General features: G+C 49.1%; 6 protein-coding genes across 6 annotated transcripts; 3 read left to right on the top strand and 3 right to left on the bottom strand.

Annotated features, from left to right (window-relative positions):
• Positions 1-317: 317 nt before the first annotated feature.
• Positions 318-2,315, top strand: CI109_102584 (uncharacterized protein; the record flags this gene model as incomplete). Its single annotated transcript, XM_032006303.1, has 6 exons — positions 318-638; positions 737-1,160; positions 1,228-1,431; positions 1,505-1,580; positions 1,634-1,880; positions 1,989-2,315. The coding sequence occupies 6 exons, from the start codon at positions 318-320 to the stop codon at positions 2,313-2,315; spliced, it is 1,599 nt and encodes a 532-aa protein (XP_031859324.1).
• A 378-nt stretch (positions 2,316-2,693) lies between these two features.
• CI109_102585 (uncharacterized protein) lies at positions 2,694-3,640 on the bottom strand (the record flags this gene model as incomplete). The annotated part of the gene is made up of 5 exons (XM_032006304.1): positions 2,694-2,933; positions 3,088-3,201; positions 3,266-3,322; positions 3,412-3,521; positions 3,589-3,640. 5 exons carry the CDS (start codon positions 3,638-3,640, stop codon positions 2,694-2,696), a joined length of 573 nt encoding a protein of 190 aa, XP_031859325.1.
• Positions 3,641-4,007: 367 nt separating this feature from the next.
• CI109_102586 (uncharacterized protein) lies at positions 4,008-4,778 on the top strand (the record flags this gene model as incomplete). The annotated part of the gene is made up of 3 exons (XM_032006305.1): positions 4,008-4,209; positions 4,327-4,526; positions 4,698-4,778. The coding sequence occupies 3 exons, from the start codon at positions 4,008-4,010 to the stop codon at positions 4,776-4,778; spliced, it is 483 nt and encodes a 160-aa protein (XP_031859326.1).
• A 582-nt stretch (positions 4,779-5,360) lies between these two features.
• CI109_102587 (phenylalanine-tRNA ligase, beta subunit) lies at positions 5,361-7,927 on the top strand (the record flags this gene model as incomplete). The annotated part of the gene is made up of 11 exons (XM_032006306.1): positions 5,361-5,363; positions 5,429-5,483; positions 5,560-5,615; positions 5,680-5,886; positions 5,977-6,246; positions 6,324-6,438; positions 6,494-6,563; positions 6,615-6,674; positions 6,728-7,133; positions 7,189-7,570; positions 7,647-7,927. The coding sequence occupies 11 exons, from the start codon at positions 5,361-5,363 to the stop codon at positions 7,925-7,927; spliced, it is 1,905 nt and encodes a 634-aa protein (XP_031859327.1).
• A 356-nt stretch (positions 7,928-8,283) lies between these two features.
• Positions 8,284-9,840, bottom strand: CI109_102588 (uncharacterized protein; the record flags this gene model as incomplete). Its single annotated transcript, XM_032006307.1, has 7 exons — positions 8,284-8,688; positions 8,808-8,927; positions 9,009-9,104; positions 9,163-9,221; positions 9,294-9,382; positions 9,506-9,698; positions 9,774-9,840. 7 exons carry the CDS (start codon positions 9,838-9,840, stop codon positions 8,284-8,286), a joined length of 1,029 nt encoding a protein of 342 aa, XP_031859328.1.
• A 754-nt stretch (positions 9,841-10,594) lies between these two features.
• Positions 10,595-12,142, bottom strand: CI109_102589 (uncharacterized protein; the record flags this gene model as incomplete). The annotated part of the gene is made up of 12 exons (XM_065967159.1): positions 10,595-10,666; positions 10,728-10,787; positions 10,846-10,902; positions 10,954-11,052; positions 11,120-11,212; positions 11,277-11,449; positions 11,507-11,534; positions 11,592-11,610; positions 11,670-11,682; positions 11,744-11,809; positions 11,912-12,016; positions 12,091-12,142. The coding sequence occupies 12 exons, from the start codon at positions 12,140-12,142 to the stop codon at positions 10,595-10,597; spliced, it is 837 nt and encodes a 278-aa protein (XP_065823231.1).
• Between the last annotated feature and the right edge of the window lie 484 nt (positions 12,143-12,626).

The following is a 12,626-nucleotide window of genomic DNA, read 5'->3' on the forward strand; positions in this document are numbered from 1 at the left end:
GGTGTAAAAGTGGAAAACGGACTACGCCGCGCGCTTCGTTCAATGGGATTGAACAGAGTGACTGCACTCCGTCGCGACTGACAGGCAATCCAGCAGCTTGGACTGATTCCAGCACTACATAGTCGTGCACACATACATACATTGCATTACATTACATTACATTGCATCTGCTCCACTCTACGTTCAACAAAAACACCGCCATCAGTGATTCTTCTGCGTCGTCTGTCCTTTACTGTGACGCTACGAATCTGCCCATCCTGATGAGACGATAGGTCACGTCTCGAATCTCTACCACCACCACCACCATCCCCACCACGATGTCCACAGCCAGCGAAGCAGCTCCTCACGATGACGGAGAGACCGGGACCAACGGGACCTCGGTCACCAGTCCTGTTGCCGGACCATCGTCCACAGGCTCCCCTTCCAAAACACGTTCACCACCTTTAGTCTCAGACGGGACGCCTCGTTCTTCTACCGATAACGACTCTTTACCAACTCACGAACGGATAGCGCGTTTGGAAAATGAGCTGGCAATTACGAGACAGGAGAAAGAGACGCTGGGTAATCAGTATAGAGGATTATTGGGGAAGTTGACAGCGATGAGAACGACTCTGGGTGACAAGTTACGAGAAGATGCGGTGAGTGTGCCAGTCCTCGCTACGCTGTTGGCGTATTCACAAGCAGTAGAACCGAAAGAAGGATAAGAAGGCTGACTATTAGGATCTTTGCTATGTAGGAAGAGCTAGATAGACGAGAGACGACCATCAACTCCCTCTCTACCGAAATTGCCTCTTTACAAAATACTGTCCAAACCCTTCAATCCGAACTAAACTCTGCCTCTCAAGAATCCTCTTCACTCCAATCCCAGTTGGCCCAACTACGATCCCAATCCGACTCGTCATCGTCTGATGTACTTTCGCTCACTCGCGAAATGCGAGAATTGCGCGGGGAGATGGAAAGACTCCGGTTGGAGAGGGAAGAATGGGAAGTTGAGGCTGGACGTGAGAGGGAGAGGAGGGAAGCGGTTGAAGAGGAAATGAGGTTGATAGAGCGTAGAGAAAGGGATGAGAGGAGAGAGTTGGAAAGATCCTTGGATGAGTTGGACGGTGAGAGACAACGAGCGAACAATTTACAAGAGGTCTTGAGCGAGTTCCAAGTTGGTAAGTTTGCCTCCATCCCTCTCGGCCATCATACCTCCTCCGCATTTACTGACCTTTGCGTTCTCAGCGAAAGACTCTGAATTGCGTCAAGCGACTCAGGAACTGGAAACGCAACTTCGACTCGCAGCCACCTCTTTATCAGAGTACAAACTTCGAGCTGCCAATGCGGAAACCCAGTTGTCGGAAGTATCGTCCAACGCGACGCGGTCGAGTGCGTTGGAGAGGGAACTTAGGGAGAAGAATCAGTTGATCGGGAAGCTGAGGCATGATGGTGGGTTTACATGGTCCAGGTCATACTGTGATGCTCTGTGAAAGGGGTAGAAGCTGATATCGCGTTACCTTAGCCGTGGTCAACAACGAGCATCTGACGGAAGCGTTACGGCGACTGAGGAAGAACTCTTCGGACAACAATGTTGATCGGTATGTGATACATCGGAAGTCCGATATGACCTCGGCTGATCTCCTTTTCACAGCCGACTTGTCACAAATATCCTCTTGTCATTCCTCACCACCGCTCGATCCGACTCAAAACGATTCGAGATGCTCTCGTTATTGTCTACCATCTTGTCTTGGGACGATAACGAGCGTGAAAAGGCGGGATTGCAACGCCAAGGAGCGGCAGGTGGCCCGTCAGGCAAGGCAGGTTCGGAACATGGTGGCAGACGAGGTGGAGGTAAAGAGAAGGAACGAAGTGCAGAAGAGGAGGCTGCCATGAACGAGGTGAGTAGTGGAACGTTTTGCCTAACTTGTAGTTGTCGTGTGACACGTATTATGGCGATGTGAGTTGAATGGTGAAGTGTGCTGATACTCTGCTTTTACATCTCAAAGTCATTCAGCAACCTGTTTGTCGAGTTCTTGTTAAAGGAAGCATCACAAGGACAACCGTCTCGGCCATCCTCTTCCGATCCTCATCGAACGATATCCCAAACATCGCTCAATTCTCCCGGAGGACCCTTCTCCCCTCCACCAGGATCATTACCCTCTTTCTCACCGCCTGGTACGTCAGGTATGAACACGCCATATTCCAGACCGAGAGGGATGAGCAGTAGTTCGAACCTGTCAGAGTCGGGAAGACCAGGGTTGTTGGGTATGGGAGGACGAAAAGGGAGTTATGGTTTGAGGGATGTCATGGGAGGTCAAGGAGGAGGGCATTGATCAAAACGAGGCCGGTCATGTGTGCAGTGCCCAATGGTCACCGGGCGGGATTAAGAGGGTCAGAATCAGCTTGAAAAGGTACTCGGGTACAACGATGTAGACTAGTACAGTGCAAATGAGATCAACCAGAAAGGCAGAATCGAGGTTTGATAGTATCCCATATTCTTATCCATTTATCATTTTTGCATGGATAAGTCATTCTTTCCAAGATATCTCGCTATGGCAATGTACAAATACGTCACCTACAAGAGTCTGTCTAGGAACTTTCTGACCCCATTTGCATTTTCTCTTCCCTTCTCCCCACCTAACTCCCCATCCAAACAGACGTTGCCAACATCTCCAACAACGTAGCTGACTTATATCCTTTCTACACCACATCTAATCGGATTTTCCGCCAGCTTTTTCCGCAGCTTTGATACTGGCAGCGTCGGTCTGGGGACCTGCCGCTTTACCGGTGAGGGACTCCATCAATCCACCAGCAGCCTTGAACGGTCGAGCGAGATCGCCCTCGGCCTTCTTGCCGAACAAGTGGAGTTTGGCGGGGTTGGACTCGAGAGTGCTCTTGAGACCCATAAGACCTTGGATGAACAGGGGTTGGGTGTATTTGAGGTAGCCGTGCTGATCAAGCGGGCAGATACGTCAGCACGACAGCAGGGATAAGGAGAACGATTGCACAATCCGATAGGCTGAACGAGTTTGGCCGCAGTGGCAGGGCAATAATGACGGTATGGGGAGGGTTGGGAGAATGGTGAGTAAGACTGAGCCCACTCACGAGGAAACACATGAACGCAACACCCATGAACAAGCTCTTCATAGCTTTACCAGTCTCGGCAAGATCGTAATCCTTCACAGTGGTAGTGACCAATTCGGGTTTAGCGTCGGGGTTCTGCAAAATAAGCGATTAGCTTCGTCGACCTCGGAAGAAGAGCCACGACCAGCTAATGGCTCACCATAGGACTGGCGGGGTTTACATATTTCAACACGGTCAAGTCGTTCCTCTTTCGGATCTATATGGGTGAGACAGCACCGTCAACGCCAAGCGTCCATTTGAGCTGATTCTGCAATTCTCGCAAGAGGAAAGAAGAAACCAGCTCACCTTGAGAGTGATGTAGTAGTAGATGGCGAGTGAGATCACTTGAGAAGCGATGTATCCGATTCGGAGGTAAGTGAGCACTTGCGGGTCCTCCATTGGGATTCTTCGGGCCACTACGTCGTGCACCATCGTCAGCTCTGCTAGAGCTCGTGCAATGCAGCTCGAGACAAGTAAGCTCACCTTGCATGGCACCGAGAGAGATGACGAGGTTGGTGATAGCTGGGTTGTTCATTTTGTCTATGCTCTTTTGGTACTAGGAAAGTCTAATAGAAAAGAAGATGAGATAGAAAGATGTGGAAGATGTCAGACCAGATTGATTGCGCTGGAAAGGGAAAGTCACTCACTTGATGTGTGTGCAACATGGTGTATGTGCCTCGTCACCCTCTCACTGCCCTTCTAGCACGAGACCGGTGCCACTTTTGATAAAACGCCGATATTTACCGGCACTCCTCGAGTCTCTCTGTCTTGTCCAACGGATCCTCCCGGAATTGCAGCTCACCACCACCTAACCTATACAAACCGCTAACATGAGATAGATAACATCCCTATCCTATCTCTACCTCCTTCCTCCCATTCACCCCTTTCTCCTCCTACCCAAAATGAGACCTCAAATCACTCAAACCGCTCGAGTCTTCGGCCGACGAATGAACTCGTCTTCTTCATCTTCGACCCCTTCTCCCCTCAACAACCCCAACGTCCAAAAAGCCGTCGAGGGTGCGCAAAAGGCTTATGCTCAAGGTGCCGCTACTGTGAAGCGAGTCGCTGGTCCTCTTGGCGACCGAGTTGGTGGTATGCTCGGTGGTGAGTTGTAGTGGTCGTCTCCTCAAGTCAAGCTAAATATATCCATCTCATGACTGTATAATCGGACATGTCATGTTGTGGGAAATTGCTTGTACTGACTTGTGTATGTCTTAACAGCCTACCGTGAACCCGTCGTCTACAACGCCAAAGTCGTCTCATCTCTCGCAAAGCAAGTTTACAAAGCTGAGAAACTCGCTCCCCCTCTCGAGCTCTCCACTTGGGCACGAGCATACTCTCAAATCTACTCGAGAGCCGTTAACGGTGGATTCTGGAAGGAGACTTTGAGGACTGGTGCTTGGGCTGGTTTGGGTGTTGCTGTGAGTGTGCAGCACAAATGGTATGCATGAAGCAGGCATGATTGCTGACGGAATTTACCTCGGTTTCTCTTTCTCTCGGCACAATTCCTCATGCAATACCTTTCCCATCTGCGATATCATAATACCTATTTCCATCGATGTTCTACCCCGATCCTTTCCCTATCACCACAGGCGCTCGAGGCTTACGGTATCTTCTCCATTGGAGAGATCATCGGCAGGCGTCATTTGGTCGGTTACAAGCTCAAGGAGTAAAGCTTGCAACTCTTGTTCATGATGGAGGGGAGGAAGGGGTAGACGAAGACCTTGTATGCGGTAGATGAAGGATATGGCATCTCTTTGTTGAAAAGGCTCTATGCATTGACTGGATCTAGCTGTTGGGTGTGTCGTGTTATGGGAGTGTTGCATTACTGCGGAGTTCTGTGCCATTGACGGACATGCGCGGAACGAAATGAGGGAAGCGGACGATCAAGTATACTCAGACTCATCCTCCAGGTTGGCATCAGTCAGCAATCATATGATTGGCAGCAAGTCACACCACGGGAATACGCTGGAGACCACTCACAAACAGTTGCAATGCATATCCCAGACCTCTGTGTGTATGTACAGAACTTGAGTATTTCAGTCACACTATAATAACTTGTTATAAAGAATAGCTCGGTGCCACACTGAATTTGATTCCGGGACAAAAAACCACAACCATCCACCTCGTCGAGTCTGACATTTCAACATTTCGACAAGTTCATTGTATCATTGTCTCTCATAATAGATAACCAACATTGACTCTCCGACGTTGCTTATTCGCCAAGAGCAGATAAAATAGAGGTATAGATCATCATGGTGAGTTACAGTCCTTCCCACTATATCTAGACATCTTGCATTAAGCTCACACATCAATTCTTTAGCCTACCATCACCGTTGACAAGGCCGAGCTGTACAGGCGTTTGGAGAAGGAGTACAGTGAGTATGACTGGACACCCTATCAATTAGTCATCCGTTCAAGGGTCTCAGATACATAGCTGACATTTGATCTCAGCTACTCAAGCTTTCGACGAGCTGTGTTTCGACTTTGGAATCGAATTAGATGAGGACGTGCGTTATCTTCACTGACGCTGAACGTATCACAACAAAGGCCGAAAGCTCACACATGAAACAGACTACCGACGAAGTGGAGGAAGCACGAGGAAAGGGTCTCCCCACTCCCCCGCCACAGCTGAAGATCGAGATCCCGGCCAATCGATATGACATCCTGTGTCTGGAGGGTTTGGCTCGAGCTTTGAGGATCTTCTTGCAATTGGAGCAACCGCCAACGTACACTCTTTCGGTGCCAGCGCAGATCCAAGAGGTCTTTGTTGAGTCGTCGGTGAGCATCTTCTCTCTTCCTCCCTGCGACACGATAGTGAGAGGCCGCACAATCGAGTTGTTTGCTAAGTTATTGCTCTTATCATCGTAGACTTCCCCGCTTCGACCTTACTTTGCCTCGGCCGTTCTTCGTCTTGCTCGACCTATGAACCAACTCGAATACGAATCGTTCATTGACCTCCAAGATAAGCTCCACCAAAATCTGTGTAGGATGAGGAAGTTCGTGGCTATCGGAACACATGATTTGGATACCCTCCAAGGTCCATTCAGATACATGTGTAAAGATCCGAAAGAGATCAAATTCGCACCTTTGAACAAGGAGACGGAACATACCGCAGAGGAGCTCATGACCATCTACGAGGTGAGCAACTCATGCCTCCGCTTCCTTCCGGCTGGTTGGTTTGATCAAGCTGACTTTGGACGTTGGCCCGGTTGTAGACCGACCGACATCTCAACAAATATCTGAACATCATCAGGGATGCCCCTGCCTACCCTATTATCTACGACAGCAAAGACCGAGTCTTGTCGATGCCCCCTATCATTAACTCTCAGCGTGAGTGCAATCGTGAGCGGTCAATGCCGCCTGCCTGTGCTGACTCTGCATGCAGACTCCAAGATTGTTGCGGGCAAGACGAAGAACATCTTCATTGACACCACCGCAACCGACAAGACGAAGCTGTAAGTGTGTCCAGGTTCGCTGTTCTGTACCCTCAAACTGATCTTCTACAGTGATATCGTCATTAACATGATCGCAACCATGTTCGCGGAGTACACCGAGATCCCCTTCACGTGAGTCAAAATGACTAAGACCTCAAATGTGCGCGAACTTGACGAAATCACAGTATCGAGCCCGTCAAAATCCACATGCCTGACGGTACCTCCCACCTCTCTCCTCCTGTCGCTCCTCGACTCACCACCGCTTCATCTTCCTACATCAACGCCGCTACGGGTCTTGAACTGTCGAAAGAAGAGATCTGCACGCTCCTTACACGAATGTCTCTTTCTGCTAAACCCTCCGCGACAGATGCCGACCTTCTCGACGTACAGGTGCCTTGTACTCGACCGGATATTTTGCACGAGTGTGATATCATGGAGGATGCTGCTATCGCTTATGGCTTCAACAACCTTCCCCAGTCCATGCCTACCACCAACACTGTCGCTAAGGCTTTCCCTGTTAACAAGCTTGGTGATATTATAAGGAAGGAGTGTGCCATGGCTGGTTGGATCGAAGCTCTCCCTCTGATTTTGGTGAGTAGGACTTTCTCTCCTGGGCATTGTACGGAACTGATTGTTATGGACACAGTGCTCCCACGACGAGAACTTTGCCCACCTCAACCGACCTGATCCCGGTCACTATGCTATTCATCTCGCCAACCCCAAATCTCTCGAGTATCAAGTTGTACGAACTTCTCTCCTCCCCGGTATGCTCAAGACCGCTCGAGAAAACAAGGCTCTTCCCTTACCGATGAAGATCTTCGAAGTCTCCGATGTCGCCGTCCAAGATCCCACATCTGAGAGACAATCGAAGAACTACAGGAGACTCTGTGCGGTTTACATGGACAGGAAGGCAGGCTTCGAGGTTGCGCATGGATTGTTGGATAGGATCATGCAGATCTTGGGTGTGCCATTGTTGGAGAAGAAGGAGAATGAGGGGAAGTACGGGTACTATATCTCATCTGCCGAGGGTCAGTTGTGTTGCATCCTTCTGACGTGGTATACCACTCCAGAATGAGCGCTGATATCCAACATTTGTCACCTTAGACCCCACGTACCTGCCCGGCCGAGCTGCTCATGTGTTCTACCGACCCAAACCCAGTGTTACACCCACCGAACCTACACCATCCTCCAACGCTTCCTCATCCCCTCTCAACACCATCGCCTCTACCCTCAAATCAGCCCTTCCTTCATCTGCGGCTGGAACACCTTGGGAAAGAGATATCAACATTGGTTCGTTGGGTATTCTCCACCCGACAGTGTTGAACAACTTTGAATTGGTCAGACCGTGTTCTAGCGTGGAGATCGATGTGGAGCCGTTGTTGTAGATAGATGATAAGAGCGTGGTTATGCAGGTGATTGCACTAGACTCAACGGACTGCTGCGATTTAGAATTTAAGGTGATTCAGTGACCATGAGACCCTCGTGGACCCCCTGTGTTGAGATGTTATCGCTGCTATGGCTGAGGAAGAAGTATGTATACATGTCCATGTGCAAGATTATGAGGAAGATGCTATCGATACAGTGTATATGTATTAAGGGTTCTTCTAATGATACGTAAATATATCTAACTCTACGACCGACTCTCTGGCACCACACTTGCTCTGCCATCGCACCTCGCCCTTCATCCTTCGTTGTCCTCTGACATTTCTACCACCAGAGGCACTTCTGCTGTCTTAGTCTCTTAGACCTGTCTCATCATCGGGGTTTGACTACTCCCACTCATTCTCCCTTGTTCTTCATAAGATCCTACGCCCGCACCTAGAGTCGTACCTGGTGCCAAACCCAAATTCCTCTCTCTCATCTCCCTTCTCATAGTCTCTTCCCTATCTTCCCATCGATCAGGATACATCCCGAACGCTCTTCGTCCTGTGAAATCGTGTCCTTCCCCATGTCTCTCTTGCCATTTCGCCAAACGTCGCATGTATCTCGGAGAAGATTTACCCGCTGGCCAAAGGTCGGCGACCAAGGTAAGGAAATAGAATACGAGGATGAAGGAGACGGCCCATTCGAGAGAGGCGGCGACAGAGGTGATTTTGTTACATGTCTCGGCAGAGTGGGATTTGTATGGGGTCGAATTGCCGCCGCACTACGGAACAAAATGACAACGAGTCAGCAAAATACTCGATACATATACGACAAGGGGAGTGGAGATCATGAGGTATGTGATGAGAATGATGTCGAAAGCAACGACCGCCGCCCACTCACCACTGCGTAGGTTGATCCAAACGCAATAGCAGTAGCCACAGCGATTGTGACCACGACCAACTTCAAGATGGAATTCCTCTTCAACGATTTTCGATCAGGATGGTCCTTGTGCAACGACCACTGAGGAAAGAATCCAGTTGTATCAGTTGTGATTCGGGTGAATTGCATCTTGTCGTTTCACAAAAGCAAAAGGCAACTCACAATCTCGGCAGATTGGCAAATGGCACTGAGTGCTACACCGCCTACGAAGATGACAGTACCGATCCAGTGGACTTGGCTGTGATCAAATGCGTTCATCTAGTCAAAAAAGATAAGGTCAGCGGAGGATATTCACAAAGGTCCGCAATGCACTTACCGCAGAGAGAAGGATCAATCCTGCTGCTCCTGCCATTCCGAAAAAGATCGCGAGCCAGTCTAAAAACACGCCCGCATCACAAGTCAGGACACGAACTTTAGTGTGAGGAGGCATGGATGGCATCGACTCACCAAAGATTTTCTCCCTCTTTCGCAAGTCGGTAGGAAGTCGATCGACATGACGGAGCCATCTTTCAGCGAACAAGGTGAGGACGTAGAATCTATGTTTCGGCAAGCATTAGCATACGCTCGTTTCGAGAGTCCTGCGATCCCTGTGTGGCGTATCTAAAGTGAAGTGGGAGGATGATCACACTGGGATAGATAGTGATGTAAAACCAACTCACGCTGCTGTGATGACGCAAATACAGATGAAAAGCGTCTGATGGGTTGCTCCCACATCACTGATGAATACGACACTGGCTTCATCCGACTTGTATCGGGGTTTACCAGAGACGACCCATAATCCCAATAAGGCGAGAAGACCGCCTAACCACGTCAATGCGGAGATCAGAGGGAGGAGGACATACGGTCCAAAGACTAAAGCGGGCAAGAGAGAGCAAAGATATCAGTATACTATTCAGTTCTCGCGTGGGAGCTGGAAGTTGGACTCACAGAAATGGGAGGTGAGGGTACGAGTATTGAGATGAAGAGGTAATCTTGCTCCGTCTTCGGCTTTCATCGTGAAAAGTATCAGGTATCGACTTGTTCTTCTCGATTGAAAATGTAAAGGTTGACAAGTGATGTCGAAGTGCAGCAACGGTTAAGAGCGTGCTGTGGGTTCGATGAAAGGACTTCCTTTTTGGCTACTCCTCGATATCCGACAGTATTGATATGGAGATCAGAACAGAACAGAACAGATCAATAATGGGTATCTGAGACTCGATCATATGCCAAGATAACATGCATCCAGAACGTTTGTTTGATAAACATGCAATCGCCCACGCAGGCAGCTACAGAAGCTTCGGAAAAAGAGGTGAAAACTTGATAAAACCGAATCGACGTCATTGGTGACAAACCGTGAATTCGAACCAGCAGCCGCATTTGGGATTCGTACATTCGATGCCGTGCCGACAACCGATTCCAGCGATTTTGTTCAAACCCCGAGAAGATAGAAGAGATGATCGATTCGTCATACAACACATCTCAAGCAGAAGCTTGAAGGTACCTGACCTGATTCCTACACATGACGATTTGGATGCATACGTATAGTTGACCGTAGTCAGAAACATAGATTATTTATTATATACAGTCCTTCAACCCTTTTCAGAATGGGCGTCTCCCCCCTTAAGACGCGCTGCCATGATGCCAATCTCCAAACCCAATCGACACTCTCCCTCCCATGCAACCAATATGACGCACAACTCATTCTCGTTCCAATCCCATGCACTGGTAGCAACCACTTCTTTGTGCCTTCCGATCCTCAGTCCACTTTCTTACTCGTCATCCGATTCAGCCTTGACTTCCTTGGATCTTGACACTGGCTTGCGTGCTTTCTTGCTAGGCGGCTACGCACGAGCGGTTCCTGTTAGCAGATTGATGAAGACAATGACTCTGGCGTAGACATACCTTTGCGTCTTCCTCATCTTCCTCCTCATCTTTCACCTTCTTTGTACGCTTGTTACCGGACTATTTCACGTCAGCTGTTCGTTGCAAAGCAGTCATCGATGTCAGTCAAACAGCTTACTTTTGGCTTCTCATCCTCCTGCTCCTCATCCTTCACTTTTTTACTGGCAGCAGCACCCTGAAATGGAATCAGCGCCATTCCTCACTACACGCCAGATGTTACACTCACCCGCTTCTTCTTGGGCGGAATCACCTCATCTTCAGAGATAGGTGTCATTTCCTCTTCCTCACTCTCTTCCTTCTTGGGCTTCTTCGCCTTGGCCTTAGACTAATTGATATCAGCGCGGCTCGAGACCTACGTGCGATTGACAGTTGAGATGTAAAGGGCCGCTCACCTTCCTTGAGGGCTTTTCCTCTTCCTCTTCCTCTTCATCGGGCGGAGGGGTCAATTCCTCACTCTCTTCCTTCTTGGCTTTCTTAGCTCTAGCCTATATCATACATACTGAATGTCAGCTTTCTTCAGCGTCCTAGCCTCGTGATCAGGGAGCTGACCTTCTTGGGTTTGGGTTTGGGTTCCGCATCCTCTCCATCACCGTTGGCGTCTACTTTCTTCTTCTTAGGAGTCGCCTTCTTCTTCTTCGCAGGACTGGATGCGGGTCCATCTCCCTCTTCACCTTCGGAAGCAGGTGGGAGTCGAGCAGATTCAGGAATATCTTCGTCCGCAACTGATCAATCCTGCGATCAGTCAAAGAACTCTAAGAGATAACGCTCAGTCTACTTACCATGCCCTTCTTCCCATGCTTTGTTGATCTACATGCAGAACGTCAGCCAACCACCTCGCACTGGTACCCGCCGTAACAGACTGACCTTTTCTTGATAGTCGGCTCTGGTGTCGGTCAGTCCAAGATAAGCATCGACACAAGCCCGATGTCATTCTTCACTCACGGAATCTCTTCGTCTACCCATCAGATATAACGTGAGCAGACATATCACAAGCTCATCTTGAGCATCTCACTCACAACCGTCAAGCTCAGAAGGCTCCTCGAAATCGTTCTTCATGTGCTTCAAGACCTGTGCCGTGACACCTGAGGAACGACACAAGTCAGCCCGTCTTCTTCGTGCTCTTCCCCCGTCTCTCCCTTTGCATCGAACACAATCTGTCCTCATTGAAGGTACCATGCACTCACATCCCCAGTGTCTCCACTTGAATGACCCGTTACCCATAATCTCGACCCATGTACCGACTCTTAACTCGCCCTTTGCGATCTTTGTTCCCTTACATGGTTTTGGGCCTGGCGTTTGATCGTGTTAGCCAAGGATCCCACCTTCTGCGCGATTGTTGGTAGATAGAAGCAGTTTATCATACCGTTGCATTGCGATCTCGCCGATGGGGCCGCTTCAAGTCTGTAAGCTGGCATGATGAGAAGTGTAAGTGTGTTTTCAGGATACAAGAGGACAATTGATTCTGTTGGAATGATACGAAATGGCAAGGAAGAAGTAGAAATGGGAATGATTTTGTCGGGATTGTTGTTGTTGTAACTCATCAAAGCAGACTGACGTCAACCAACTTTCTCGATTGGGATTGAATGATGATTGATTGAGAACGGGGACAAACGCGGAGTGCACGTGGGAGTTCTAATTGGATCAAAGTTCGGCGATGACCGTTGACCGTGTTTCGCGATGTTATACACCAGCGCTCGGAGCTGCTTGTTCGTTGGTCCATTGTGATGCGTCGATGAGAACAGGGAGTCAGTGCTTCGAATACTACTACTACTATTTGTTACACAGCTTCATTCATTCCTTTCATCAATCAATCATCGTCATAATGTTCATTGTCAACCCTTTGTACTGTATCACCACCATCATCTAGGTAGATTGTTTTTTGTACATCGAGCGCGATAC

The sequence above is a fragment of the Kwoniella shandongensis genome, chromosome 4 (genome assembly GCF_008629635.2).
Source record: "Kwoniella shandongensis chromosome 4, complete sequence".
NCBI lineage: Eukaryota > Fungi > Basidiomycota > Tremellomycetes > Tremellales > Cryptococcaceae > Kwoniella > Kwoniella shandongensis.